The following is a 20,934-nucleotide window of genomic DNA, read 5'->3' as shown; positions in this document are numbered from 1 at the left end:
ACGTGATCCTGTCTGTGCAAACAATGTCAGACAGTTAATGTGGTATTATTGATACTGGGCATTGTTACCATCAAACATTCCTATTCCAAACAAATATCACCATAGCTAAACCTCCTGACCATCACTCAGGTTGGCAGGCTGAGGAGAGACAAAGGATAAAGATTAAATTCCCTCAACTGCAAACTACACTCTCATGTAGAAAGGAAGCACATGACCAAGGCAAAAAGTTCATTCTGCTGCTGCCCCTTATGCCAGATATCCTGTGAACAAGTGGCAAGTTGTTTCTATTTTTTACCAGTTTTGTCAGGCTGTTATGTATTTCACTGCTTAATATATTGGGTGGTGATATCTTCAAACACCACTGTAACTTATTTACAGGTTCTATTCAGTTGTGGGTATTACATCCCACATATAAAGATAGTTGAATGATTTAAGCACAGATCTAACATTTCCAATACAGCAATTCAAACTGGAAACACAGCTGCTGTGATCTGTGGTTTTCCCACAAATGGGATTCCATGGCAGATTAGCCAGGTACTCACGACTTGCTCCACTGCCTGGTATCTTCCCAGATGCTGTGACTATAATTTGAGCAGTCCTTAGCTTAGAGAGGGCTAGGGGACCTCTCTGTTGTTTGCTCCCTTGCCAGGCTGTAGCCTTTTCTGGGATTCAATTCTCTTAGAGCTTTTCCCCTTTCTGCCTTGGTCCAGGTGCAAGGCCTGGATGTAGTTGTTGCCTGTTGGGACAAGTTCTTCAGCTGCTGCTTGGGCAGCATTTGACTCTTGTCTCTTTGTGGTAAGAACAAGGCCCAGGTGTAGTTGGTCTGCTAATGCAATGCCCTTCAGCTGCTACTTCAGCAGCATTTGGCTCATGTGGCTTACTGGGTGAGAACAGAGCAAGTTGCCTACTTTCTTGGCTGGTTTAAATACTGTCCCAAGACAATTAATGCCCTTTAGTAACACAGAACCCTGATAACTGGACCTATAGGATGGGGCATATCCAAACATGGCCAGGGGCACATACAGTTCACAGCTGTGTCACAAAGTTAATTACATGTAGTACATGTTTATCTGGACCCCAGGAAGTGTCCACGTTTGCAAAGGTGCTTACAAGGTTAGTTACACGTACTATACATTTGCCTTGACCATCTGGACCCCAGGAATTGTCCAGGTTAGCACATTCACAGATCCTTAACCCATTGTCTGGGCTGGTGCATGTTTTGGGGTTTGACCCTTCAGGACACAGGCTTAAATACTTTCCCTTCCCTTCCCTTTCTTTCCAAAATAACATTGAGAATCCATGTCTTCTGAATTTCTTACTGACCTATATAACTCTTGAGAAAGCAGGGCACATGCAGGTCACCTTTAATTTAATATCTCCCATTGATTTTAATGGATGTAAGGTCAGGATTTCAGAAGGTAATGTGTTTGAGCTAACAGAGTCAGCTAGTAGTTTTCCTGTCTGCCTTCACCCTGCTGTCTGCAAACTTCTGTACCAGCAAGTAACACTGCAAACAGGTACTGCTGGTAGTTGACAAAACTTCTAATACATAACTGAAACTAGAGAATGGCTATAAAATACTCATAGTTCACTTCTGCTCTCTTGCAGAAGTTGCTAACTCCTTCCCCTTGGTGCTTTCCCTTCTAGAAATTCAACACAGAGCCAACACTTCCTTAGTACAACATCCATGTGCTTCTCTTAGACATTTCCACTGAAATCAAGCATGTCAGCTGTTACCAGGGAAGGAAGCATCCATTTCCATCACTATATAGTAAAAGAAATAACATTGTTTCCCTTCATCCTCTGATACAATCAATTTCATTGCTGCCACATTTTAACATGCCTGCACATGCCAGGATTTGTAAGGAAGCATCAAATACTTGAGCTGGTAGAGAACTGGTTTGATGCTTCTCTGCAAACACAGTGACACAAAGCCAGCTCTGGACTCCCCTCTTACCAGTGAGGCTCCAGTGCTTGTCCTAAGCAGCAGGGGACAGATATGGAGTTAATTATGAAGCAACATTTTTCAACGATGTTAAAGATAAATATTACCTAGCACGTTGCTTCTGAGCTGATTTTACAGGAGTTACTTCTACGCTTGCTTCTAATTACATTATTACCAAAGTGACAGCGCAGGGTGGCAAACTGTGTGGCACATCCAGAAAATGCTGCTGCAGAAGCTTCCACCAGAGCTGACAATTGTGTTCAAGTCACCTACTCCTCGAGTCCAAATTCCAGCAATGCTCAGCCAAATATCATCCACAGAACTGCAGGTGCCAAAAGACACTCAACCTTTGCTCTTATCTGTCCATGATCACCTCAGATTGCATGAACAGCTTTCAGAGCTGTGAAAACTCATCAACAAAACATTTGCTTTGGACTGACATGATTTAGATTATGTATCAAAGCCTGATAGTCATTCTCCACAAAAACTAAAGATGAAAAAGTAACCTTGGCTGTGGTGAAATCTAATACTCCATATGGGAACTATGACATTATGAGAAAGCTCCAAAGAAGACTACACTCTTCTTTTTTCTTTGTAGATGCTGTACAAATGCAGAAAGAAGGAAATCAACAGAACAGCTTCTAGCTTAGTTAAAAAAAAAAAAAAAAGATATTTTAAAGAAGCTTAGCACAAAAAGGAACTGGAAAAGAAAGTTGAAGATAAGAGAGTATCTGAACCCAGTGCTTGCTGTGAGTGCAACAGGAAATTTTTGAATGGCTGATTATTCAACCTGCAGCACAATGTGTCTCACATTTCCAAGGCAGGAGGAAAGAATCCAGCCTATCTCTGCCTGAGGACACCGTGGTGGATAGCTGTAATGGCCCCAGTAGCAGAACACACAGCCTGGTAGCACTCAGCTGTAGGAGTGTGAATAACAAGAAAACATAATAAGATAAAAGATAAGAAAAGTTTGAAATATCTATATGAGTTTTGCTGTGCAAAAAGAAAGCACAGAAGTGACACAAGAAAGGAACTAGCCCCTGCAGTAAGACTGCAAAATGCCAGTGTGCTGCTGCAAAACGCTTGAGTGAGCCGGAGGCGACGAGAAGGGAGTGGAGTCCAGAAGGGGCTGAAGGTGAGGATCAAACACAAGCTGGAGGCAAGGCAAGGAGGAGGGAGATGGCTCAGGAAATCTGCACAGTGTTTGAGGGTAGCAAAGGGGCTAAGCAGTGATGTGCTAAAGACCAAACAGCATTGTAGAATTTTGGAAAGAGTGTAAGGATGCAGTAGCTGCAGAATAATGGGAGTGCCTCATTTACGCAAACTCAGGAGTTTTGGGTACTGTGCTATTCAAACGTGTCTTAGCTGTGTCAAGTTTAGACACAGCATCCCATTTATCTTGGCAGAACCAAAATCCCTAAATTATCTCTGTCTTTTCAACCTCACAGAAACTTTACTTCCACCTTTATTAAAACATGAAGTAGCCAAGGAACTGCTTTACAAACAAATACCAGCTGAGGCGAAGGCTTAACCCTGCTTCAGGGTGCGGCAGGCAGGCCCACAGAGCTGCCTCCAGCTGATGCTGTCCTGCAGTACCCACTCCTTCTTTCATTATGGGAAATCTGTTGCAATATATGCAATTCTCAAGACATGCTGGAAAGTCCTGAGAGCATGCTAAGTACATATCAGTTAGCATATCCTACTTGTGCCAGTAACTCAATACTGTCAGCTCCACTTTGCCAGCCCAACTCTAACCATTCTGGAATAAATACTGCTAAGGGGAAGATGATGACCTCAGTCTCCAACATGGAGAGTAAAGGTCACAGTGCTGCTCTCCACATAGTGACCCTGTTTTTCCTCAGTTTTATTTCACATAAGTGGCAAAGACAGTGAAGTCAGTGGTGTTTCCTGGCACGGGCCCTCTGCTCTCCCTCCCTGCCCCGAGTTTCCTCCCATGTAGTGAAGACAGACTCATTCCCTTCAAAAAGCTGGAGCAGAGGAAGAAAATTATGACAGGGCACACATGTTAATGATAGGAAAACACCAGCTGCTAACATGGCTCATCTACCAGTCTGCTTGAACAGCAGCACAATCTGAAAATGAGGCAGAGGTTTATTTTTAACACCCATGTCAGATCTCTTTGCCTTTTAAAGAGCATCCTGGAGCTGCCTGAGCTCCTTATCTGCTTGGCAGTGCTTCAGCAAGCTGCTCCAGGGGCTGCTCCTGAAGCTGTGCCCTCCCCTCCCTGTTCGTCTAGGAGCTGGAAAGCTGCAGTGTCCCTCTGCTGCCTTGGCAAGTGCTATTTCATCTGCTAGAGCAATTCACTAACAAATATGCAAACTATGGAAACATGGCATGTTGCAGTTTCTAAGAAAGAGCCTCACAGTGTCCACAGCCACATGCATGGCAATGCACCAAGTTTTGCTTTAATTCTCTGGGCTTCAGATAGTAGAGAGTATAATAAGTACAGAACTTGCAAAATAAGTTTTGTCTGTTTGTTTGTTTTGGTTGTTTAATATAAAATAGCTAATAAAAAAGGGTTTTATTTCCTCAATAAAATATCCTTAGGCAAAGAGACCCTATCTAGGAGTCCAAAGAAAATTTTAAACCTCCCATTCAAACTGCCACACAAACCGTGATGAAAGGATGCAGCACTGCGAAATAAAGAACTTGCTGATCATATTAATCCTTCATCTTCCATTCAGCTTCCTACACCAGTATCCTGTTTCCTTTTTAACAGCCAACAATGCTCCTCTATTTCTTTATGTGATCCCCCATAATGCTATCATGTTGGACTTAAAAGCAATGCTTCTCAGTAACCAAATAAATGCTCTAATTTTTGTTAAAGAGAAAAGCTCTGACATCTATCTGTAAACAGTGACACTGAACACCCCAAACGCCTGCTTTCTGGTTCACCATGAAATAGCTCATTTGCACAGGGTGCCCACCTTTGGTTCAGTCAAAGTAACCATGCTCTTGTCAGCTACCAGGGGTGCATCTGTGGGACATGGACCCCAGAGTCCACCTTTGAGTACCATGGACTGTGTGTAATGACACTTTTTGCATTTCTCTTGAGTATTTTTTTATATAGCTGATGAAAATTGACTTAGTAAGGTAGTCCCTGATTACTGAAAAGTGTTGCTCATTTAATAACTGTTTGTTTTTTTTTCAAAGCAGAGAAGCTGTGCTATCAAAACTTGTTATTTAACACAAGAAAATAGAGTTACATGGAAGAATTTTGCTTTGCTTCAGAAAATTCTGCTGTAGTGGTTTGTAGTTACTACACTGAAGGTTCTTGCACTGCATAATTCTTAAAAGAGATCCAAGTAAATGAATCAGTTATTTTAGATACACTCACACTTGTGAGGGTTTAAAGAACGGAAAACTAGAATAGTTCCAACTACCTGAAGGAATGTACTAGGTCTGAGTTTGCCTTCATGAGACAAAATTCAATAGCTCTCACAGGGAATTTTTGTTCTAGGCAAGGTGAGCAACACCAGTATTATTTGTGTGGAGCTGTAGCAATGTGCCTGGTTAGATAAATAAAATCCAGGCCATCTGCATACATCAGGTCAGAGACAGATGACCAGCACCTCTATAACTTTATAGATAATAGCATTATCACCAACATAATCAGTCTTACCTTATTGTAGTACTGCACCTGGACCGAGTGCCACTGCCCATCACTGACACCTCCCGGAATGAACGGTGCCACCGTAGTGGTTGTCTCCCCTGCAAGGGCAGCAGAAGGAAAAAATAAGTTAACATCACTGCAAACTCTGCTCTGTACTAAACTGAAATGCAAAGAGACTATCATCAGGCACAGGATGCAGCTGTCCTCATCATGGAGGAATATGGATTTCCTCCTGTGAAACAGTAAATATCCCCTGTTTCATGGAATTATTTTAATGCACAAATACAAAAATAGCTTCCAGCACATTCAGGTGAATTATGTTATTTTTTATTATGCTTCTGTAAAGTATGGTAGCAGATGCATTGGGTAGATACAGCTACTGCTGAAGTCATTGCCCAAGGGAAAAAGGTATATAAATTTTTCTGCATTTCTACAAAAAGCAGAAAAAAGATGGATTTTTTTTTTTTTTTTTTTTTTTTAATATGATGAGTATTCTGCCAGGACATTTTGTCAGTGAAGGGAAACCTATTCCTTTGCAGAGCTGAGAAAGCAAAATCCAAAAGCTCTCTAGCATAAAACACATGATACCTTGGTCCCAGCAAATTTTTACCAGCAATTAACAAAAATCATTGACAGCCTTTCAGTATTTAAATTTGAAAGTAAGTCCTTGTCATTGCAACTGGACAGCTGGAGCTTTTTAGCCAGGTCTGAGTCAGCAGAATTAGCTTAGTAACCAGGCATATCTGGTCTGAGGTAGCAGCAAAACAAACAGTCATGTTGAAGGTATATAAGAGGCCCGGCCCAGAGAAGAGATTGGTAGGTAATTACTTTTTTTTTAATTGCATTTTTTTTTTAATGTCTGGGAAAGATGTCCAGATAAGCAACAGGAAAAATAACTTCCTCCTTTAAGCTAACAAAGTTCATAGTACTGTTGAGCTGCAAATGCACCTTCAGCTTTCTCTTAGCAACCAGCGGTTTAACCAGCATCCTCTACTCTCCTTTAACTGCCATCCTATATATACTTCTGTTATTTAAATAATATGGATTTCAGCTTAGCATGTTTGACATCTTGCTTTGATGGTTTATATCCCCTAGTGATAAAAGATCTACAGTAAAAACTGGGCCTTTTATTTAGCTAGGAAATTTCTTTTAAAGGGAAGGTCACTGCTCTCACATCCAGCTTTGCATTCAGTGAAAAAGTTGTTGCGACAGGTAAAACAGTCAGATCAGATGTCCAAAACTTGTACTGTTCATTAAAAGCCTCTTAAAACTATAAAGCATAAACCATTCTCCTTCCAAAGAAAATACCATTTGTAATATACAGGACCAGACCTGCTCTCAGGTGCAGCAGTGCAAATCTAAATTTAGTTTCACGTATTTTAAAGGGGTTCTTCCACATTTAAATGCATATAAGTGCAAGTGGAATTTATTTTTTTCTCATTCATCCTCAGGGTGCCTTCCAAACAATTTGATTCAAGTTTAGACAAGTGGAGCAGTGCTACAGAAGAAAGCACATCTCTCCAACTGCAGCATGTTATTTTATTACTCAAATTCATTCAAGTATCTGCCTTAAAATCTAATTTGGACAACACTGAGGTAATAAAGGGAAAATGAACCCAGGTATCTTCAACCCGAAGGGCCCCTGTATGCACTTAAGCATTGCTGGTAAATCAGTAGGGTCATACAGGCCTTTAATATGGGGTCTGAGGGCAGTGACCATCACTGGTAAGGAGTGTGTAACAACTATGTGGGCTGGGCCTCTGCATCTGCTGCTTTACTGCATGCAATGTCTTATTTTCCACAAAATTAAGAGTCGACTAGAGCCTAGATGTTTATCCTGAATACAGATAATGGGAAATAACAGGATTATTTCCTGAGTTATGTGCCTGATACACAAGGTACAAACATCACTTGACCTACATGTAACCCCACTTGACCTATATAACAGCCCTTCCCAGCTAGAAGTTGTCTGCCCTGCTGAGATGTAGTCAAGCCACCAACACCTTCCCACCAAACTCTCAGATCTGCTTCCAGGCTGAAGCAAAAATGCAAGTGGTCCACCAAGAGGTACTCCAAGAGCCTCAGCAAGCCTGCTAAACGTCCAGTGGATGATTAATGGTGGCTTCAATGTCCATCAGTCATGCTGTACAGCTGTATGCTAACAGCTTCACCTGTTGCTCCTGTCATGGCAATTAGGACAGCTGGGCATGAGTTTCTGGATGAATATGGAGCTTTTTTAATTTGGGAAACACCCCCCTGCTGAGGGCTTGCTCTGATCACACTTTTGTTAGGAAGAGCTTTGTCACTGCCAGGACTGATTTTTTGGAGGAAGCCTGTCCCCTGGGAGAAGGCCATGGTAGCAGAGATACATGCCATTCTGAACTCCACTTGTCAAATTTCCCTCTCTGTGGTCCCTGAAGCACTAAAACCCAGTTGCTTTGTCCTGGTGAAGAAACTAAGCAAACACCAAAGCCTTAGTTTCCGGTTTCCTAGCCCACCACAGCAATGAGTGGCCAGCTAAGTTCTTGTAAATTCAGTTTCTGTTTACAGCTTCTTCTAAGAGGAGGTGCTTCTACAGTGCAAAAGTGCATTCCAGCAATAGCACTGCTTGTCACCAAGCGCTGCTGAAGGGCAGGCAGTTTTCACTTGTCTGCTGGCTTTCCCTTTGGCTCGTGTGTATTTTTTAGATAACATTTGCACACCTACTTTCACTGATGCCATAGTGTAAAAATACATAAACACATGATATTTGTCACTATGATAAAATGAAGTATCATTTAACCAAACACTGGCTCAGAAGCCAACTTCCAGGCTGGTGCCAATGTTTTATAGTAGTCATAAATTCTGGCTATAATAAGCGATATGTTGACAATCTCCTGCCTGTAACACCAAGTGTAACCGCCATAAACTGCTACAACCTGGAGTCCCTTGCAATACCCTGCATCAGTTGTTCACTCTACAATTTCAGCCAGCTACTCAATTATTGCAGCAGCAAATAGCTACATAAAGTCATTAAAGTGCATTTATAAACAGCTTGAGAGGATCTCCTGATGACAAGCAAAAATCTTGACTTAACGAAACCTCACCTGCAGAGAACGTGAGCTGGATCTGCTCCTCAATGATCTCCAAGGCAATGAAGTCGTGCTTCTCATTAAACCGCCCGTTATAGAGCAGAAGAGCATCCCTCTCCCTGGTTGCAAACCTAGAACACAGGGGTAAGAGGTTAGCTCATACTTAATGGCTTATGAATGACTGATGGTCAAGTTGCCCAGAAGAAAGACAACATTGTATTTAGCAGAAAAACAAGCCTTTGAATCTTCTGTCATAAGATTATAAAACTAGGCATCAGCCACAGGATAAATCTACTCTTTCACAATTGACAGAAGCAAGAAAGATGGAAATTAAGATCTACTCTGCAGAGATCTGCTGTGGATGCTGACCCTCACAAGGCATAAAATTAGACAGACACACGTTGCAGCATGAGTACCTGACACTCAACAAACAGTAGCCCTTACTGCGCTTGGCAAACAATCTGAAAGCTACAAGGCATTTTCACATCAAAGGGGGGATACTTGCTACCTGCTTGCTTCCTAAATGCTACAAGGTAGAAGGAGAGTCATCAAGTGATTAAAAAGACCTGGTTGGGAAGGTAAAGGGAAAAGATAAGAGTTACTTTAATAATGCCATGTAGACAATCAGGGTTCATCAATCAACTGGTCAGTCAACTGGAAGCAGGAACATGAACACCGAAATGAGTCCACTAAATCAGTGCCAATGAATATTTTTTGGTTTTATTTTTCTTGTGCTTCTAATGTGGGATGTATCACACCTCCCCTGCAGAAAGACAGGCTTTTAAAAAAGCCTGGGTTTTTGTTTTGTTTTGTTTTGCAAATTTCTGTGTATTGTGTGCATTTTATAATTTTTAATTGAATCCTATTATCTTTGGTGATTTACACACCGAGCTTTCATCTACTTAGAACTGCAATTAAATTATTACAATTTACATAAACATTTTGAATGTAGATTATATTAAGATAGAAAAAGAGAGAAACCATGGGAATTTCTTGTGTTTCCAAATGGCAGTGTAGTCTTATTTTGTATCTTAAACTTCAGGAAATATGCTTGATGCAAATCAATCCACAAATGAATTCCTACAAATGAATCAAATGCTGAACAGTGTTAATGAAAACTGCCGTCCATGGACAGAAGAAACCATTCTTGTGCCTATCACGCCATGTATACTAGCAAGACCCTCATGTGATGCAACAAAACTTGCATTCAGAAAATGTGAAACAGTGGTGTAGAACATCACTGAAATAAAAAAAAAAAGTCAAGATGAAAGAGTATTTTTCAACAAAACTTGTTTGTAAGACATATTTATGTTGTGGATCACACCAAACACAGATCTTTCAGAACAAAGAGCCTGAATCTGAGCTACATGAAAATGAGACTTTTTATTCCATACCTTTATTGGTATTTTTGAAGGAGAATGACCTGTTCTGGTTCAGAAAAGCAGAAGTAAAAATTTTGACCTTTCCAATAAAATACAAATTGCAAAGAATGCCCGTTACAGTCCATCAAAACATTCCATTACTGTTTTGATTGCTTTCAATCAGTCTTGGAAGTAAAAAGGCAAACTAAATTAATTAAGACAATACTCTTAAAATATTTCAATAGTATCAGAACACTGATTTAAGTTTTCACTTTTCACCTTCAAACATTTCATCCAAAGGAATACAGTTCCTGTAAAACATTTCCCAAGACTGTATTTTAATATGGATAACTGTTTCATCAAAATGTTTTGATGAGATCTATTCAGAACATACATGAGTAAAAGAAGTAAGAACAATATTCGTGATGCTTCTTTAATGGGCAGAAAGATTTAGCTTGATTACAAAAACAGGCACCTTAGTTCTGTTTGAATATATTATTATTTTTTCTGATATGGTTACAATACTCTACCAGAAATTTAATTATTAAACCACAATTTACTAAAGTATTAAATTATGTAGTTATTTTTTACATTTTCATTTACTCTGTGTGGGGTCAGCTCCATTCTTTGGCAGTAGTCGAAAAATTCTTTAGTATCATACTAATACTACTAATAATGAAAGCATTACTGATTTTGAACCTGTGTATTTATCATCAAGTGGGGAAAAAATACTAGTTTTTCCCAGAAGTGACATTTTCAGGAAATAAATGACATTTTTTCAGAGAAGTTTGAATTAATGAGAAAATCCCTTCACTCTTGTGGAGTGAAGGAGTAGGAAGTGTTGGAAGGAAGCCAGGAAGATGTAAAATGCTGGAAGCAAAAAGGCATACCTGGTCAGTAACAGAAATACTTTAAAAAATGTATATTTTAAAAATCACATTTCAGTCATGAGACTGCACAACACAAACATCCTGCTCTCTGCTAGGAGAGGGTCGTGAGTCACGTAAGGCTGAAAGCTCCCAAATCACAAATCATTGCCTAGTCAAACTGCTAATTCTTGCTTATCTGTATATTATATTTTCCATTATCCAAAAGATAACACAAAACCCAAAGAAATAACAAGTGTAAATAGAAGTGAAGTTCAGGTATGAAATGAACTGAGCAGTGTTTAGCTCAGATGTCACCTTGGTTTTAAAGACAGTGGAGAAACCCCTATCTTACTACAGTTGTTTACTGCTTCTCAATAATCCCTACAGAGACTGTTTAAGACACTTTAACTTGAAGCACACTACAGTCAAAGACCTCTTCCCGAAAGCCTGAAAAATGACACCATGTGTCTGAGAGGACAAGCCAAGGGTAGTGCAGGTAATTTATGCTGGCAGCCAGCCCAGACCGCTCTTTTGTTTGCACTCACTGTAGGTCTGACAAGTCCAACAGAGCCTTTTTGCTCCTCAACTTTTCCACACACTAAGATCTAATGCTCTAAAACAATATTCAGGGGCACAACTTTTCCTTGTCTCAGCTTGTGTGCAACAACTTTTCCTTGTCTCAGCTTGTGTGCAAACTGTACTTGTGTTTTCTGATTTAACCAAAATGTCAAGATTCCATAAAATTTCAGACTTTAGGATTAAGGCAGATAAAGGATAAAATGGAAAGAAGCTGCCTGGCTCCTGACACACATAACCCACCAGTGGGTACTGGATGGGATGTATGCCTGGTGGTATCCATCAAGATCATTTTCTCTGGATGGATGCACAAATGCGTGTCACTGCAGCTGTTGTACCTATCAACAAAACCCTTTGGGGTTAAGGCCAACATATTCTGTGCTATTTACTCACAGTCAACCACAAGGGACAACCAAAGGTTGATTCTAACTGGCTAAACTGTGTGAAAGCTGCAAAAAACCCTATCTGAAGAAGAGGTGTGTGTGCACCTGGAGCTCTGGCTCTGCATCGGGCAAGTCCTATGCCTGACACAGGAATTCTCTCCAGAAGAGGGTTTTTTGCCCCTGGGATGTATAGGCCAGAGGAAGAGAGCCCTCGTTCATGCAGTGTGGCTGCCATCATTGCTCCCCTTGCCTGAGTTCCCCCATGAGGAAAGTTAGAGCCATCCCAGGAGAAGACTGTCCAACATGGGGATGAAGTTGGTCATGTCTAGCTGCTGGGACTGGACCAAAAGCAAGAGCTATCTGTGGAGTTGTGGTTGTCTCAAGCCCAAGGCTGGGAACCAACAGAGAGCAAGGGTCTGAGGACCAGCCTGTGCTTGACATAGCCTGATGAGACTAGGTCCTCCCTCAAGCTGGGAAACAGGAGAGAGGAAGAGTGCTCCCAAATAAGCAGCATGAATGGGTCAAGTTTGAAGCTGGCCTGAAACTCAGGAGGCCAGCGTGGCACACATGCCACTCAGACACTTCTCCAACTGAGGGCTGTTGAAAGGTAGCCAGAGAGGTCCTGGCATCCCTTCTCCTTATGTCATAGTCCTGCATTGCAGCAGAGGAAGGTCAGGAGTTTGCACCTCAGCAGAATCAAACACTTTCAAACAACATGACTCCACCCCAATGGCAGGACTCACTGTCAGAAATTCCTCAAGTGACCTCTGCCCTTCAGCTGGTGATGATATTTAACAATATTTCTAAAGTGAAGAGAGCCCTTTCCCAACAGGACTTACATAAGGGAGACGGTGAAGTGGAAGCGCTGACGCAGCCCCTTGAAGGTTATGAAGGACTGAGGTGGGAAGCTCCTGGTGGTCATCTCACAGTATGGCCGCTCATATTCACCCGGAGGACACTCGCACTTGAAGCCCCCAATCAGCAGGTTCACGCAGGTTCCTCCATTCTTACACACCCCTGGAGCACAGCGGCCGGAGCGTGCGTTCACCTCACAGTAGTCTCCTGCAAGGGAAGAAGCAGATGTCAGGGAATTACAGGCCTGTCAGCCTGACCTCAGTGCCAGGCAAGATTATGGAACAGGTCATCCTGAGTGCAATCACACAACACTTAGAGGATGGCCAAGGGATCAGGCCCAGCCAGCATGGGTTTAGGAAGGGCAGGTCCTGCCTGACCAACCTGATCTCCTTCTATGATCAGGTGACCCGCCTGGTGGATGTGGGGAGGCCTGTGGATGTAGTCTACCTGGACCTCAGCAAGGCCTTTGACACCGTTCCCCATAGCAAACTCCTGGCCAAGCTGTCAGCCCATGGCTTGGATGGGAGCACACTGCGATGGGTTAGGAACTGGCTGGAGGGCCGAGCCCAGAGAGTGGTGGTGAATGGTGCCACATCCAGCTGGCAGCCAGTCACCAGTGGTGTGCCCCAGGGATCAGTGCTGGGCCCCATGCTCTTTAACATCTTTATTGATGATCTGGACGAGGGCATCGAGTCCATCATCAGTAAATTTGCTGATGACACCAAGCTGGGGGCAGGAGTTGATCTGCTGGAGGGTAGAGAGGCTCTGCAGAGGGACCTCGACAGGCTGGGCAGATAGGCAGAGTCCAACGGCATGAGATTTAACACATCCAAGTGCCGGGTTCTGCACATTGGCCACAACAACCCCATGCAGAGCTACAGGCTGGGGTCAGAGTGGCTGGAGAGCAGTCAGGCTGAGAGGGACCTGGGGGTGCTGGTCGACGGTAGACTGAACATGAGCCTGCAGTGTGCCCAGGCAGCTAAGAGGGCCAATGGCATTCTGGCCTGCATCAGGAACAGTGTGGCCAGCAGGAGCAGGGAGGTCATTCTGCCCCTGTACACTGCACTGGTTAGGCCGCACCTTGAGTACTGTGTCCAGTTCTGGGCCCCTCAGTTTAGGAAGGATGCTGACTTGCTGGAACGAGTCCAGAGAAGAGCAACAAAGTTGGTGAGGGGTTTGGAACATAAGCCCTACGAGGAGAGGCTGAGGGAGCTGGGGTTGCTTAGCCTGGAGAAGAGGAGACTGAGGGGTGACCTTATTACTCTCTACAACTACCTGAAGGGAGGTTGTAGACAGACGGATGTTGGTCTCTTCTCCCAGGCAAGCAGTACCAGAACAAGAGGACACAGTCTCAGGCTGCGCCAGGGGAGATTCAGGCTGGATGTTAGAAAAAAGTTCTATACAGAAAGAGTGATTGCACATTGGAATGGGCTGCCTGGGGAGGTGGTGGAGTCGCCATCACTGGAGGTTTTTAGGAGAAGACTTGACGGGGTGCTTGGTGCCGTGGGTTAGTTGTTTGGGCGGTGTTGGATTGGTTGATGGGTTGGACGCGATGATCTTGAAGGTCTCTTCCAACCTGGTTTATTCTATGTATTCTATGTATTCTATGTAAGACACCTCACCCCAGCAGCAAGCTGTGACACTCAGCTACCCAAGTGTTTCTGCTAAAGGTTATGCTGCTTCCAAACTTCTCTACCTGATCCACTTTGCATTCATCTTTCAAGTCTGAATTTTCAGGAGGGTGTGGCATACAATTTGCTGAGCAATCTTCTTGGAAATATCCAACCAGGAGACATGGCATAGACAGATGGTCAGTGAGGTGGATCGAAAATTGGCTTGACAACAGAGTTCAGAGGGTCGTCATCAGTGGCACAGAGTCACCTTGGAGGCCTGTGGCCAATAGTGTTCCCCAGGGATAGGTATTTGGTCCATTTTTATTCAATATCTTTATCAATGACCTGGATGAAGGGATTGAGAGTACCCTCAGCAAGTTCACTGATGATACAAAACTGGGGGATATCAGGCTGTGCAGCCATCCAACATGACCTGGACAGGTTGGAGAGCTGGGTGCAGGCAAACCTCATGAAGTTTAACAAGGACAAGTGCAGGGTCCTACATCTGGGGAAGAATAACAACAGGCACCAGTACAAGTTAGGGGCTGCCTTGCTGGAAAACAGCTCCATGGAGAAAGACCTTGGAGTACTGGTGGACAAGTTCGCCATGGGACAACAATGTGCCCTTGTAGCCAAGAGAGCCAATGGTACCCTGAGGTACATCAAGAAAAGTGTCCAGCAGGTCTAGGGAAGTTCTTCTACCTCTCTACTCTGCCCTGATCAGAGCAATACTGTGTCCAGTTTTGGGCTCCCCAGTTCAAGAGAGACAGAAAACTGCTGGAGAGAATCCAACGGAGAGCCACAAGTATGATTAGGGGACTTGAGCATCTCTCCTATGAAGAGAGACTGAGATCCCTGGGGGTATTTAGTCTTGAGAAGAGAGGACTGAGATGGGATCTCATCAATGTCTATAAATATCTGAGGGGTGGGTGTCAAGTGGATGGGGCCAAGCTCTTTTTGGTGGTGCACAGTAATAAAACAAGGAACAATGGGTTCAAACTTGAACACAGAAGATTTCACCTCAACATGAGGAGAAACTTCTTTACAGTGAGGGTGATGGAGCACTGCAACAGGCTGCCCAGAGAGGTTGTGGAGTCTCCTTCTCTGGAGACTTTCAAAACCCACCTGGATGCATTCCTGTGCGGATTACCTTTTGGCAGGGTGGTTGGACCCAATAATCTCCTGAGGTCCCTTCCAACCTCTAATATACTGTGATACTGTGAACCACATTGGCCTCAGTTTTCAGATTCCTTGACTGTTTACATACCTGGTGATAAATACACCACCAGTTAAAACTTCACATGCTCCCTTCCAACTAGAATATGTGTAGATTGCTCTGATCTTTCACTGTGGGCTGGAAATTGTGTAAACAGGTAAATGTTTGTACTTTGCTTTGAGTGGAATTTGGCTTTGTGGCCCATGGCTGTAGCAGGACATGGCCAAGGCTGAGCTCACAACCATACTCACAAAACATTTCTAAAAAGAATAAGCAGGATACTGTTGACATATGCACTGCTTCACCTTTTCCCATGCATGCATCCTGCAGGTAAACAACCATTTTCTGAACCCTTCAGAGATGAAAGCAGTACTGCAGAGGTTACAGAATGTGTAATGCTTGCTGAAGCTTTTTCCCCTCAAATGCTTCCTCTATTCAACCCTGCAGTCTGTATTAAAATACATTAAATGCACTATTCAAAAGTGAAGTGTCCTAGTTTGTATGTATATCATAACTTTTCCTGCACTTGCCCAAAATCTGATAGTGAGTGACAATTAAAAAAAATATTTAAAAATCATAGAGGATATTCACTTTAAAATATCTGCTGTGGTTGAGACAAAAGCAGCTGCTGAATTAATGATTGTACAGAAAACTAAACCCTTCTATCGGAGTTACAGTATCACCAAGGTTGGAAGAGACCTCAAGGATCATCAAGTCCAACCTGTCACCACAGACCTCCTGACTAGACCATGGCACCAAGTGCCACATCCAATCTCCTCTTTGAACCCCTCCAGGGATGGTGACTCCACCACCTCCCTGGGCAGTACATTCCAATGGTGAACGACTCTCGCAGTGAAGAACTTTCTCCTCACCTCGAGCCTAAACTTCCCCTGGTGCAGCTTGAGACTGTGTCCTCTTGTTCTGGTGCTGGTTGCTTGAGAGAAGAGACCAACTCCCTCCTGGCTACAAGCCCCCTTCAGGTAGTTGTAGAGAGCAATGAGGTCTCCCCTGAACCTCCTCTTCTCCAGGCTAAACCACCCCAGCTCCCTCAGCCTCTCCTCATAGGGCTTGTGCTCAAGGCCTCTCACCAGCCTTGTTGCCCTTCTCTGGACACGTTCAAGTGTCTCGATGTCCTTCTTAATTAGTTAACATTTATGTTTTGGCATGCATCTTCCTAAGACATAAAGCATGTTCAGATACCAGAGGTAGAACTGTTCAGGGAAACTGAAGATGCAATATATAGTTAAATTTTACCCAGTAACAATGTCTGACAAATGTGGAGCAGAACTACTTAGAACAGCCAGTTGAAGGAAGGCATTTCCAATCGTTTGATATTTGCACCATTACTCGCTACTCGATTATACAATTGTATTAACTCAAGTACAGTTAAAACTGTGCAAATGCATCCCTAGATGAAAGTAAAAGCAGTAGGAGTTGTGGACAGTGACTCACATATAAAGAGAAATGACACCAGAAAGTTTTGCTGCAGTCATTGCCCGCACGGCTCTACTCCCACAGCTTCCCATAGCAAAGCTGCCTGTGCTGGGCATCAGCCTGCAGCCAGGACTATTGCTGCGTCAGACCTGGATCTGCACCTCCTTTCTCTGCCAGGCTGTAAACTGCAGTAGTTTGAAGCTGGTTTAGCCGCTGCCTCAGGGATAGTGATCTCTGACACAAGGTGAGGTGGACAGCCCAGCCTTTTTGGCTCTCCAGCTTTGCTGCCTCTCTCCTCTTGCACCAACATTACTTGCCTTCAGGCAGGTATGATGTACGCTGGTAAAATGCAGAACCAAATACAAGAGTGCTGTGATCATGCAGCCAGGCATATGCTGGCCCCATTGGGGTGGGCTCAGCTCTGGTCTTGCTCCATGCTCCCCATGATGAGCAGAGCCATTTTACAATTGCCTCCTGGCAAGTACCTTTGTGAGTATCTACTGGCAAACAACATACTGGGATGTTACCATATATTTAAAAAAGGATGTAACACAAAGCACAAGGGAACTGAAAACAGCTCTCTATAATAATAGCTCTCACAGTTAACAAGAGAAGCATGAAATAAATCTTTCCCATCCTCCTAGAGGGACTGCAATTCAAAACCATGGACGTAATAAACCACATAGCCAAGAGCTTCACTTTAAGCCTGTGCTTAGAGCTTTTCTCATTCAGCACTGATGTTCCTGTATTCTCACTTTAACACCTTAAGATAAAATGCTGTGAAAACCACTTGATAATTTTTTTCCTGTTTCCATTTACCAATTCTGAGTATCAGGTGAGATTATGTGATACAGTTCCTTTAATACTTTCAAATGCTCTACAGTGTGCTTCTTTTGGGAGAGGTTGTATACACCATTCAAGGCAGAAAATTTCCTCAGTATATTGAGTATGCCAAAGCATGCACACACATCAGATGCTCTGAGAAGCACTCCAGAAAACACTTGATGATCCACTGCATAAGTGCAGTCAATCCCCCTTAATACACACACACATCTTGTGTATCAAAACTCTTAAAATGGAAACCCACAATTCCTATGGAAAGACTAAGCAGAAGTTTGTCACTTCAAAAAAGTAATAGGATATCTTGTGAAATAACTCTCCAGTTCAGAGAGGAAGGCAATTTTCAAGGCTTTCTTAAACCAGAATGATCTATCTGGCAAAAGCAAACAACATGCAGGCTTGAATACACAGGGAGAAAAAGAAGTGAGCTAAAAGGAGAGATTCCTGGCACTGTAGTACACTATGCAAATGCCATGGCAATAAGGAAGCAAAATACAAAAGACTATGCTGGAAGTCATTGATGGTTCTGCATTAATTGTGTGATATAACAAGAATGTATACAGACCATTTATTTAAATATATACAGGCATAAAACTAAGGGGGATAAAAAAGGATACAGAAAAGTTCTATTGAGTCATGTTTGCTACTGATTTTCATTTTAAAGCTTAAAGAAGCAATAAAATAAAAAGAAAGGTAGTTCAACTTTAAATAAGATCCTTTGTGCTACATTCATTAAGCTGTAGCCATAGCATCACTGATGTCCCAGCTCTTTAGTCTGTAATGTAAATAATGTAAATAAGAATGTGCATTGGATGCACATTCTTTGATGTTGAATTTTCACATTTTATGTATATTTACCAAAATAAATTAAAATTGTGGTTTTGAAATCTCTACAGTAACTCCAAGACATCACTCCACTTCAAGGCACAAAGGACTGAAAAATCTTTCACTAGCCCTTTTTTCCAAAAGTGCCTAGAATTATTTAGAAATGGGGCATTTTTTGCCTTATGGAGTACCCATCTGAGAAAATAGTCAAAGCAGGGCTTCCACAATACTGCCCTGTGGGAGCTTTGAGGCAAGGCCTGAAAAGCATCCTCCAAATTTGAACCAAAGCCCACATGGACTTGAAGGGCAAGCTGACTGGAAACGGAAGGCCCTAAGGGAAGAGCTACTTGAAGAACTGAAAAGGAAAGCATCTGTATCTGCCAGTCTTTGGAATGAAAAGGGCCTGTGTGCCTGCTAGCAGCTGAAGGTTGGAGGGCTGGGAAATGCTGTCTTATACTCCAGTGTGAAAAAAACAGTACAGGATGAAGAGCTGCTGTGTAGAAAGGGTCTGGAAGGGTTCAGATGATAAGAGCACAACCCAGATAGCCACCACACACAGCCTGGGCTTGGTCTGCAATGGAGGCAATGCTGACATGTATCACCCCCCTCACCTGGCCTGTGAAACTTTACTTTGCTCCTCACAGCATTTCCTTGGCTAATGTATTTTCATTTTTTGCATTGCCAACATTTTAGGAATCATGTAAAAAGAACAGTTACACATCATAGTTTTGTGAAATCCAAGGAGGAAACCTGAAGCTCAGTCCCTCCAGCTGCTAAATTTAAAGCATGCACTGTCAGATAACATGGACCATGGCTGCCTGCTATCTGCCAGCAGATTCCTGGGCTCTGAAAAAATTCTGGCCCTAGCCAACAAGTAGTTTACTATTACAGGACAGTAGATGATCTTACTGGCTGTCAGTTAATATTGATGACTCTTAAAGCTATGAATCCTGTGGCATTTATGCAGCCCTTTATATAGTGCTTCCCAGCTTTAAAGCCCTTGAGATCACAAGATAGTTGCTTTTGATACTGCTTCCTACTGGAAACTATCCTGTCTTTCATACATCCCTTCTTCAATTTTAGGATTAGCTTTACAAAGATGTTAATCATTAATTTTCTCTTATTAACTTTATGTAAGTGAGGAAACCATGGTACCAGGCAAAACATAACAAGAACAGACAAAGCAGCAAAACAGCACACTGGTGTGCACCAATGAGATGGGCTTTGTAGCAATCTGCCTGTGCTTTTTCTGGTGAATTGCCTGACCTTATAACAACAGATTATATATAACATTGGAAAGCTTGCTAGAAATAACATGATGGCATTGGAATAAATATAGAATTACTCTACACTTTATTTTACTGCAATGTGTTTCCATAATATCCCTGTTTAAGGACTAGTCCTCAAACATTTGTACCACTGTCTGATTGTTTTCATCTGAAGTACTAAAATATATCTACATGAGGCAGCAGACCTGCACTGATGTTCTCATTTCTTTCTATCCGGTTTCCCTAGGCAGATGCTAGTTTTTCACTCAGCATGTGTAATTGACTTTAACTGATTCTTCCTTCATTTCCTCCATCCTACCATTTGCCTAGATACATATTAATCTTCTTCTCCGTGTCTGGCGTCGCTTCACCAGAATGGAAAGAGTTTTGAGAATCTAATTTAAGCAGCCAGTCTAAAATGATGTATTGGGAAGTGGAAAGGAGAAACAACACAAAGCAGGGCAAAAGAAGAAACAAGAAACAGGGCAACTAAATTCTTCAAAGAATTCCCATTGTCCTAAGAAAACACCAACTATCATTAAATATGTATTTGCTATCTTGCATATCATGGGAAAATCAATCCTCATTTTCCTCCAGTAACTACTACTACTAACCACTAGATTGCCACTACTAACCTTAAATGGCAATCAGCACTAAAGCAATGAGTGCTTTAAGGTTGTTAAAAAGAAATTAGCTGCAAAATTGGCCTGGAAATCTCCACTGGGACAAGAGCTAAAGAGGGTGGGATCCAGCCCACTCCAGGGTTGTTTTCACCACAACTTAGGTTGAATGGAAATTACCATAGCTCCCTCCTTTCCCTGAACACGTTGCACTTTCCTCTGCCTCCCTTGTGTTGGCATTCACATAACCCTGCAGCTGACTAATTTGTGGAGCTAAGACGATTCATTTCTTTATTGTAGGGTTAGTGATCTTCTGATTATGTCCCTCCTAGGATTGATGGAATGAATAGCACAGCAGGCACAAGGGAAGGAAGGCAGCATCATGCACCCATGAGTAAGAACGAAGGAATGGTCTTAGGAAGAT

At 42.6% G+C, this 20,934-nt stretch overlaps 1 protein-coding gene across 1 annotated transcript in view; it reads right to left on the bottom strand.

Annotated features, from left to right (window-relative positions):
* The window catches only part of CELSR1 (cadherin EGF LAG seven-pass G-type receptor 1), a 169,985-nt gene that overhangs the window by 64,665 nt on the left and 84,386 nt on the right, over positions 1-20,934 (bottom strand). The window contains exons 3-5 of the mRNA XM_054178119.1: positions 12,679-12,901; positions 8,666-8,781; positions 5,589-5,677 (exon numbers count right to left, since the gene is read on the bottom strand). Of these exons, the coding sequence (XP_054034094.1) occupies positions 5,589-5,677; positions 8,666-8,781; positions 12,679-12,901 (428 nt within the window). The remainder of the gene's footprint in view (positions 1-5,588; positions 5,678-8,665; positions 8,782-12,678; positions 12,902-20,934) is intronic.

Source organism: Dryobates pubescens, chromosome Z (assembly GCF_014839835.1).
Source record: "Dryobates pubescens isolate bDryPub1 chromosome Z, bDryPub1.pri, whole genome shotgun sequence".
Lineage (NCBI taxonomy): Eukaryota > Metazoa > Chordata > Aves > Piciformes > Picidae > Dryobates > Dryobates pubescens.
Note: the sequence above shows the minus strand (reverse complement) of the source record. Positions and strands in the feature narration are given on the sequence as shown.